Below are 9344 nucleotides of genomic sequence, written 5' to 3' on the forward strand. Positions count from 1 at the left end.
TATCCAATCCAGCCTGCACAGCCTCCGTCCGTGCCAACCACCCCCCACCCCGTCCATTGACTCCCCCCGCACCCAGCCCAAAAAACACCGCAGATATCGCGCGCGGAAGCGACCGAAACGCCCGCACGCACCGAGACGAGGCGGGCGGTTTGCTTGCCTGCTGCTGCTGCTGCTGCTGCCGTCCTCGGCTCTGCTGGCTCTCCCCACCAGCTCACGCGACGCGCACCCCAACCCCAAGTAGTAGTAGTACCCGCCGCTCCAAAAAAAAGCAGGGACCTATTCCAAATTTACTCCTCCCCACCATCACCACCACCTCCACCTCCACCTTCAACTTCCCTCTCCAATTCTTCCCCTCCCGCGGAGGAGGCAGGGAGAGGATTCCCGGCGAGCCGGCGGGCGGGCGGGATACTCCACCACCGCCCCCACCCCATTGCTGCTCGGAGTTGACTTCGTCGGCGGCGGCGCGGCGGCGAGGGGGGAGGTGGGGGGAGAGAGAGGGAGAGAGATGGACGATCTGAAGCAGATCCTGGCGAGGCCGATCCAGCTCGCGGAGCAGGTGATCAAGTGGTCGGACGAGGCGTACACGTTCCGGCAGGAGTGCATGGAGCTCAAGGCCAAGGTGGAGCGGCTCGCCGGGCAGCTCCGCCAGGCGGCGCGCGCCGACCTGTACGAGCGCCCCGCGCGCCGCATCTTCGACGACACCGAGAAGGCGCTCGACAAGGCCATGGCGCTCGTCGACAAGTGCCGCGCCCACGGCGTCGTCCGCCGCGTCTTCACCATTATCCCGGCCGGGTCGTTCAAGAAGATGGCCAACCAGCTCGACAACTCCATCGGCGACCTCTCCTGGCTCCTCCGCGTCTCCTCCTCCGCCTCCGACGACGACGACTTCGACGCGCACATTGGACTGCCCCCCATCGCCCAGAACGAGCCCATCCTCTTCCTAATCTGGGAGCAGATCGCCGTGCTCTACACCGGCAACCTCGACGCCCGCGCCGACGCCGCCGCCAGCCTCGTCTCGCTCGCCCGCGACAATGACAGGTACTCCAAGCTCATCATCGAGGAGGATGGCGTCCCCCCGCTCCTCAGGCTGGTCAAGGAGGGCAAGCTCGAGGGCCAGGAGAACGCCGCGCTCGCCATCGGCCTCCTCGGCCGCGACCCGGAGTGCGTCGAGCAGATGGTCCACGCCGGGGCGTGCACCGCCTTCGCCAAGGTGCTCAAGGAGGGACCCATGAAGGTGCAGGCCACGGTGGCCTGGGCTGTCTCGGAGCTGGCCGCCAACCACCCCAAGTGCCAGGACGCCTTCGCGTCGCACAACGTGATCCGGCTGCTCGTCGGCCACCTCGCGTTCGAGACGGTGCAGGAGCACTCCAAGTACGCCGTGACGTCGTCCAAGATGTCCATACATTCCGTGGTGATGGACAAGAAGAACAGCACCCGCGGGGCGTTGATCCCGGACTTGATGGACGCGGGGGAGCATGGCGGTACGAGGCACCCAGGTGGACACGTTTCGCAGAGCAAGAACGAGATGTACAGTTTGGTGCATTCCACCATGGCTGCAAAGCCTAATGGGAGCAGTGGTAAGGTCAGTAATGGCGGTGTCGTCGCATCGAAGCAGCACAACGTATCGTTGTCAGGAGCGACTACGAGGGGCAGGGAGTTTGAGGACCCTGAGACAAAGGCATCTATGAAGGCAAATGCCGCGAAGGCGCTGTGGCATCTTGCCAAGGGCAATGCAGCTATCTGCAAGAGCATCACTGAGTCAAGGGCTCTGCTCTGCTTCGCGGTGCTACTTGAGAAAGGCGAAGGTGATGTGCAATACAATTCTGCCATGGCTCTCATGGAAATCTGCAGTGTTGCTGAGCAGAATTCTGACCTGCGACGGTCAGCATTTAAGCCAACCTCTCCTGCTGCCCGTGCTGTTGTTGACCAACTCTTACGTGTTGTCGACAAGGCTGAGTATGATGATCTCCTTATTCCCTGCATTATCTCATTAGGCTGTCTGTCCAGAACCTTCCGTGCAACTGAGACTCGGATCATTGGGCCATTGGTGAAGCTTCTTGATGAGAGGGAAGCTGATGTCTCTCGGGAGGCAGCACTTTCCCTGACCAAGTTTGCATGCACAGAGAACTACCTGCGTGTTGATCACTCGAAAGCGATCATCAGTGCGGGTGGTGCGAAGCACCTTGTTCAGCTCGTGTATTTTAGTGAGCAGGTGGTTCAGCTTGCAGCACTCGCCCTTGTATGTTACATTGCACACAACGTCCCAGATAGCGAGGAGTTGGCGCAAGCAGAGATCCTTACGGTTCTTGAATGGGCCTCCAAACAGTCGTTCATGATGCAAGATCCGCTAATTGAGAGCTTGTTGCCAGAGGCCAAGATCAGATTGGAACTGTACCAATCCAGAGGTGCAAAAGGATACCATTAAATCACTTTGTGTTGTTGGAAGGCATGAAAGAAGAATATAAAGCTGTTCTTCTTTACAATGACCAAGTACTGTACATACATCGGGTGGCTTCTATTTATACTCTGGTAAAACCTTTTTTTATCCCCGACATAGGAAAAAAGTTGTTAAAGTTACACCTTTTGTTGGGTTTTTCATGCTGAGAGGTAATTTTGCTTCAGGTGTCCTGGGGGTTTGTAGGCTTTGATGGTCAGAACTTAAGTTGCTCTTGTTGGAGGTATAGTTTTGGGAGATTAGCATCTTGTACTCTCTTTGGCCTATGTATCGTGTATATTACATTTCGCTCATCTATAAGAGAAATTTTCTTTACTTCAAGGTTCTTGCTCTTGTGTGTGCGCGCACATGTGCAACCTCACAGTTAGACTGTTTTCACTGCTCAATGATGACTGTACACTTCACCAATTTTTTGTTCATGCTTCAGATGCAATTACAGGTTCCAGTCTTTTCATTAGTCAACTTCACCAGAGGTTAACCTTATACTGGCAAAGGTGTTCCAGGTACTTGTTTCGATCTTATAGTCTTTGCCATCAGAATATCATTCTTGTTTGCAGCATATCTGTAGCAGTACATCATTGTTTTCTGTATATACTAATATACTATGAGGCGGCGGACCATATTCCTATGACTTGTACGTCTGTATTCTGTAGCCATTCTTTGAAATTACTATACATGATAAGTATGCTGGAACACTTTTTTACTTAGGAAATGCGTATCGATCAAGTACCTACTTTCTTTTTTTGTGGTTGTGAGTGCAATAAATTGTGCTTTCCAAATTCTCCATATACATCACCGCAACTGCAGTTTGCTTCATAATTTTGATGTGGACATAACCTTGGCTAGGCCCCTATCTAGTCCTGTTACGAGTACCTTTCAGACAACCCATTTCGTCAGTTCAAACAAATCACATACTCAGTTTCATGTGGTGTAACAGGATGTAGCCTGAGATTGAGGTCATCAGTTATTACCTGACCAAACTGTCGCAGCAATTGCCAGCTGATCTTTGTAGTTTTCCTATCAAGAATCGGTGCATGACCCATGTTCAGGTATGTGAGGTTCTGAAAGACTGAAACTAATTGGTTGCATGGGTACTGTTTGGATCTCGATCTTGTTCTAACACTATTTAGCCATTTCTTCCTTTCTCATACCGGGCAGTGTCAGGTTCCGTCTGTTGCTCGTATTAACAGCAGATGGGCCCTTCCTATACGAGCATAGCGACAGCCATGAAACTGATTGTGCAGGTGTCTCCTGATGGTTCACAGATTCTGCAGTATACCTGTCATCTGGAGACGGTGGAATGGCTGGATCCTCTAATTTCAGTCTCATCCTTTGTGCACAGCCGCTGCCAAAGCCTGCATCGGTGAAAGGTATTTTTCTCTGCGCTTTTCAAATGTCATCACTCATCGCATGCAAAATGGGCATATGGCTGTAGCGGTTGGAAACAATCAAACGCCACGATTCCATCCTCTTTGTGGTCGTGGATTAGTTAAATGCTGATGAATTGATTGGTTTGGTGTGTTAAGCTGGTAGCTAGATTATCTTGTCTGCATTCGATTGTTCAGCGCGTCGAATAAACATCGGTGGAGCAGGCAGGCAAAAAGATGGGCGTGCCTGCAACTAATCGCACATCATAAGCCTCCATGTTTGGTCATCATGCTATTTCTTTTTTTTAAAAAAAAACTCTGTGTAACAAGTGTCGACATTATCTTTGTAAATGGATCCTTTTACACTTGTCGGTTGTTTTTAATCTTTAGAGGGCGTCAGGTGAAACAGTAGCTAAAATAAAGCAAAAACGGAGTGTCGTTCTTGGCTGAATGACAAATAAATTAAATTTACTCCTATAAAGTTAAAAATAAATTTAAAACAATGTTTTATAAAATTCATATGTATTTTTTTAAAAAAAAGAATCACACCGTTTAGGAACTTATTCCATTTAGTCAGTTGCCAGTTGGTGCAACAGGGCCCATTTCCCTTTCTTGTTGAGACATGGATCGGGCCTGAGTGAGAAGAACAGGCACTGCAGCATGGGCTCTACTTGTGGGGCTGATAAGGTGGGCCTCTGAAGTCTGAACATTGGGAGTTGTTCATCCCGGCCAAATTCAGAAGTTGAGTCCACTGATAAAATAATCAAACTTGATCGATGAGGACATACCGTCCGCTACAGAAAAATGTGGTACATCAGTAGAATCTCACAATTGTCAAAATATCCTGTTAGGTACTGGAGTACTAGTATTTGTTAGCACTAAACATGTACGACCGGTTCGTTTGTCTAAGGCATATTCATAGCCCCGCCGTCTGAACTCTGAATAGGTGAGCAGTCAGCCGCCCATCTGAAGTCTGAACATGAGGCGACCAGACAAATTTATCCGGCTGATTATACAAGTACGAGTAGTACTTGAGGTCATTAGTGGTAATGTAGCACCTGAGCTGCTGATCACAAACTTGAAATAGGGTTTAACAGCATTCGGCAAACACATTTGGCAGATGAACAGGAAGATCATGTAGTAGTTTGTATTGTCCAGTCCAAATGACTGTTAACACTGATGTTACTCTCTCTCTCTCTCTCTCTCTTTCACAATAAGTACAGATACAGAAAAGCGTATATATCATAGTAGCACTAATCTAAGAAGTTCTTCCTCGCAAAAAGAAAAAAAGTCTTAAGAAAGTTCAAAAAATACCAATGTTTTAAATAGCGAGTTAAGGCATTTAGCGGTTAGCTTCTCAAACAGCTATAGCTACCTAAATGGAGCTATAGCGGCTAAATTGTATATGAGAGCAAATAGTTAGAACCCTTCTCAAACAGTTATAACGGGAGATAGCGAGAGATTTAAAACCCTGAAAAATACACAATTTTTATAACTAATAACTGCATCTCTCAGATCGAGTTGTAAGATGGAGGAGCATATAATAAGCAAATAAACAGGTAGTGATGGAAGTGTCAGAGATGGGATCAAATTTGACTTGAGCAGAGCATGCATATGAGCAGGCAGTTGGCAGCCAACTCGGAGAGCTCATCACACTCTCTCCACTAAGATTCTTCACCGCGAATCCCGGTTTGGCGTTCCGGGAAGGATGACGAATGTCTCTGCATTCCGCACAACAGACGCTCACCTCGCCTCCTCTAGATTCGCAATTTTTCTGGGATTCAACTCAACATTTTTGCTTCAAGCTACTGTAAAGATTAGTTAGTACTACTAAAGATGATCAAGTGATGCTCTAGCGTGAAGTAAACATGTTAATACCACTGCCAATTGGTAATTAGCCGAGTGTTGCTACACGAAAGGGGACCCATAATGGGCGATCGATCGCCGTGGGGATGGGGTAGCGATCAGATTCGCTCCCCACCTCCCCCCTCCCTCCCTCCACCAGGTTTCCTTTTTTGGCACCGTATTACTTTCCTATTTTAGTAAATTTATACACCTAAAGTTTATACACCTCATGTTTACACAATTAAATTTAGAGACTAAAAGTTTATTAGTCAAAAGTTTATATATCCGATTCAAATTTGAATTTGAATTCAAATATTTTTTATATATAGTATTTCTATACATCTAAAGTTTATACACCTAAAGTTGTTTATAGACCCAAAGTTTATAAGTCAAAAGTTTACATACCCGTTTCAAATTTGAATTTGAATTCAAATATTTTATATATATAGTATTTTTATGCATCTAAAGTTTATACATCTAAAGTTTATAGACCCGTTTTAAATTTGAATTTGAATTATATCCGATTCAAATTTGAATTTGAATTCAAATATTTTCTATATATAGTATTTCTATACATCTAAAGACCCAAAGTTTATAAGTTAAAAGTTTACATACCCGATTCAAATTTGAATTTGAATTTGAATTCAATTTTTTTATATATAGTATTTCTATACATAAATTTTTCTAACTTTTTGTTTTTTTAAAAAAAATTTGTGGAGATGTGTAAACTTGAGGTGTACAAACTTTAGGTGTATAAATTTACTAAAATAGAAAAATAATGTGGTGCCAAAAAAGAAAATCAGGTGAAGGGAGGGAATCAGAAATCTGATCGCTCCTAGCGATCCCTAGCGATCGATCGCTAGGTAGCATTCTCGTACACGAAAAGTCTTTTCAGCTGTCGCTTCATACCAGGGTTAAATCTCGCGGTTTCACCACGTGTCAGCCTCTGATTGGCCGCTCCTCTTTGCAAACTCGAACGTTGAGCCAGCATAACATGTTGACCTGCGGACAGGCGCACAGCACCGGCCATCACGAGGCTCCAAGCAAGCGCTCTCAGTCTCTTATAACTTATAAACCCCGGTGCTTGATTACGCGCAATCGCATCGCTACCACGAAAACTCCACAAGAATCCATCAAGAAACATACACTCGTTTCGTTTTTTCCTTTTTTTGATCCATCTTGCTGCTAGCTTGCTGCAACCGGCAATGGCGACGGCTCGCCGTCTCCTCCCCGTCACTCTCCTACTCATCTCACTCTCAAGTACGTACTTGCATTGGTGATCAGCTGTGCAATGTGGTAGTAGCTGTGTTCTGATGAGATTGTTGCTGCTGCTGTTGTTGCTGTTGTTGCAGGGGCATTGTGCACGACGTTCACGCTGACAAACTCGTGCGCGTACACGGTGTGGCCGGGGCTCCTGTCGAGCGCCGGGTCGCCGCCGCTGGCCACGACGGGGTTCGCGCTGGCGCCGGGGGAGTCGCTCGCCGTGGACGCGCCGGCGGCGTGGTCGGGCCGCGTCTGGGGGCGGACGCTCTGCGGCGCCGACCCGGGCGGGTCCGGCAGGTTCGCGTGCGCCACGGGCGACTGCGGGTCGGGCGCCGTGGAGTGCGGCGGCGGCGGCGCGGCGCCGCCCGCGACGCTGGCGGAGTTCACCCTCGACGGCGCCGGCGGGAACGACTTCTACGACGTCAGCCTCGTGGACGGCTCCAACCTGCCGATGGTGGTGGTTCCCCAGGGCGGCGGCGCGGCGTGCGGCGCGACGGGGTGCCTCGTCGACCTGAACGGGCCGTGCCCCGCCGACCTGAAGGTCGCCGGCGCCGACGGCGCCGGCATCGCCTGCAGGAGCGCGTGCGAGGCGTTCGGCACGCCGGAGTACTGCTGCAACGGCGCGTTCGGCACGCCGGCGACGTGCCGGCCGTCGGCGTACTCGCAGTTCTTCAAGAACGCGTGCCCGCGCGCCTACAGCTACGCCTACGACGACGCCACGTCCACATTCACCTGCGCCTCCGGCACCGCCAGTTACCTCGTCGTCTTCTGCCCTATCATCTCCAGGTAATTAAGCCGAACAGATGAATCGTCGATTCAGATTTCAGTGAGCCTGATCAAATGCAGTATCATGTGCCACTGCCAACCATCAAATCATTTGACAAGAACGTGGGTTGGATGGTTGGTCAATGATCATGCATGATCCAATGTACGTGACTACGTTGAAGATGATTAATTGCAGGCTTTATTAACGTCTTGTGCCGACTGATTAAGTTACAAGCAACTACTTTCTCCTTTTTTATATATTATAATAAGTTGATTTAATTAGAAAATAATAAAAAACTTTAGGTTTGATCAAAATTTTTAAAAAAGCTAGTAAAATCTACAATATCTAATTAGTTTCGTTAAATGTTACTATATTTATTTTATAAACTTGATAAATGAAACGACTTGTATTATAAAACGGAGAGAGTAGATAATTTGCCTCGTTGAATATGCTCGCCATAGAAAGTCATACACGTATAAGCCATAGCCGTGCAATTAGCCTCCTTTTTGTTCTTGCCCTCAGCAACGGTCTTCTGGCCGATTGTCGATTACTTTGTGTTTATTACTTTCTTCTAATATATTGGTGTGTAATATTTTTCCGTGTTCGTGATAAAAACCTAATGAGTGATCAACCAACCCTGCGTTAGAAAGCTAACTCTGGTATGATATCCAGCCTCAAGTCGTCGGTGGGCGGCGGCGCCACGAATCCGTCGGCGTCGGGGACGGGGCTGCCTCTCATCAACGACACGGTCTCCTTCCTCAACCGCGGCGGCGGCGGCAACGGCGGCTACTACGACGCGTCGAGCAGCGCCTCGCTGACGGCGCCCAGTCCCCTCCCCGTCGCCGGCCAAGCGGCCGCCGCCGTGCTCGCGTGGCTCTGCACCGCCCGCGGCCGCCACTGGCTGCCGTGGTAGAGATCGCCGCCGCCGCCGTCATCCGCCGGAGCACACCTCGTGCCGGCCAGCCGTGCTGATCCGCCATGGCGCCATGTGCCGGCCGGCCCGACATTTTGACCTCGGGCCGTATTGCGATTCGCGAATTGTATAGATTATCAATCACCATGGATCGGTGAATGGCAGCCGCATCTAGTACAAAAACTTGGTTGATTAATTGGGAAGATGAAGTAATTAATTGGTCTCCTGTCACAAAAAAAAGTTAATTTCCAATTTTTTTTTCAACTTCTAACTTTTCTATCACATCAAAACTTTCCTACACACACAAACTTCAAACTTTTTCGTCACATCGTTCCAATTTCAACCAAACTTCCAACACAGCCTAGGTCAAGTTCCTAACTTTTTTTTTCCAAAAAGTTCACATCGAATCTTAATTTGACACATGCATGGAGCATTAAATATAGATAAAAAAATTAATTGCACAATTTGTTTGAAAATCGCGAGACGAATCTTTTAAGTTTAATTAGTCCATGATTAGCCATAAAGTGCTACAGTAACTCACATGTGCTAATGACGGATTAATTAGGCTTTAATAAATTCATCTTGCGGTTTCCAGGCGAGTTATGAAATTAGTTTTTTCATTGGTGTCTAAAACCCCTTCCAATATCCGGTCAAACATATGATGTGACACCCAAAAAATTTATTTTCGCGAACTAAACACACCCGTAGTATCCACATTGCAGCAACCAAACCTGT

At 48.3% G+C, this 9344-nt stretch overlaps 2 protein-coding genes across 4 annotated transcripts; both read left to right on the plus strand.

Moving 5' to 3' along the window:
* The first annotated feature begins 270 nt into the window (after positions 1-270).
* Positions 271-4197, plus strand: LOC4347698 (uncharacterized). Of its 3 annotated transcripts, none has more exons than XM_066304118.1 (5): positions 271-2529; positions 2623-2678; positions 2883-2958; positions 3393-3504; positions 3614-4197. In XM_066304118.1, the coding sequence occupies exon 1, from the start codon at positions 506-508 to the stop codon at positions 2423-2425; it is 1920 nt and encodes a 639-aa protein (XP_066160215.1). In that variant the 5' UTR covers positions 271-505; the 3' UTR covers positions 2426-2529; positions 2623-2678; positions 2883-2958; positions 3393-3504; positions 3614-4197. The 3 variants fall into 3 exon arrangements, with proteins under 3 accessions (XP_066160215.1, XP_066160216.1, XP_025876215.1); XM_066304119.1 differs by having other exon boundaries at positions 3700-4197; XM_026020430.2 differs by lacking the exons at positions 2883-2958; positions 3393-3504; positions 3614-4197 and having other exon boundaries at positions 2623-2776.
* Positions 4198-6703: 2506 nt separating this feature from the next.
* LOC4347699 (thaumatin-like protein 1b) lies at positions 6704-8826 on the plus strand. The gene is made up of 3 exons (XM_026020232.2): positions 6704-6927; positions 7020-7716; positions 8369-8826. The coding sequence occupies exons 1-3, from the start codon at positions 6873-6875 to the stop codon at positions 8607-8609; spliced, it is 993 nt and encodes a 330-aa protein (XP_025876017.1). The 5' UTR covers positions 6704-6872; the 3' UTR covers positions 8610-8826.
* The last annotated feature ends 518 nt before the right edge of the window (positions 8827-9344 follow it).

Source organism: Oryza sativa, chromosome 9 (assembly GCF_034140825.1).
Source record: "Oryza sativa Japonica Group chromosome 9, ASM3414082v1".
NCBI lineage: Eukaryota > Viridiplantae > Streptophyta > Magnoliopsida > Poales > Poaceae > Oryza > Oryza sativa.

What these genes read in the sequence shown, in the direction of transcription:
- LOC4347698 (XM_066304118.1), top strand. Translation starts at nt 506, where the DNA reads ATGGACGATCTGAAGCAGATCCTGGCGAGGCCGATCCAGCTCGCGGAG.
- LOC4347699 (XM_026020232.2), top strand. Translation starts at nt 6,873, where the DNA reads ATGGCGACGGCTCGCCGTCTCCTCCCCGTCACTCTCCTACTCATCTCA. An exon ending in CCTACTCATCTCACTCTCAA is followed by an intron (nt 6,928 to 7,019) that starts GTACGTACTTGC and finishes CTGTTGTTGCAG; the next exon opens with GGGCATTGTGCACGACGTTC. An exon ending in TTCTGCCCTATCATCTCCAG is followed by an intron (nt 7,717 to 8,368) that starts GTAATTAAGCCG and finishes TATGATATCCAG; the next exon opens with CCTCAAGTCGTCGGTGGGCG.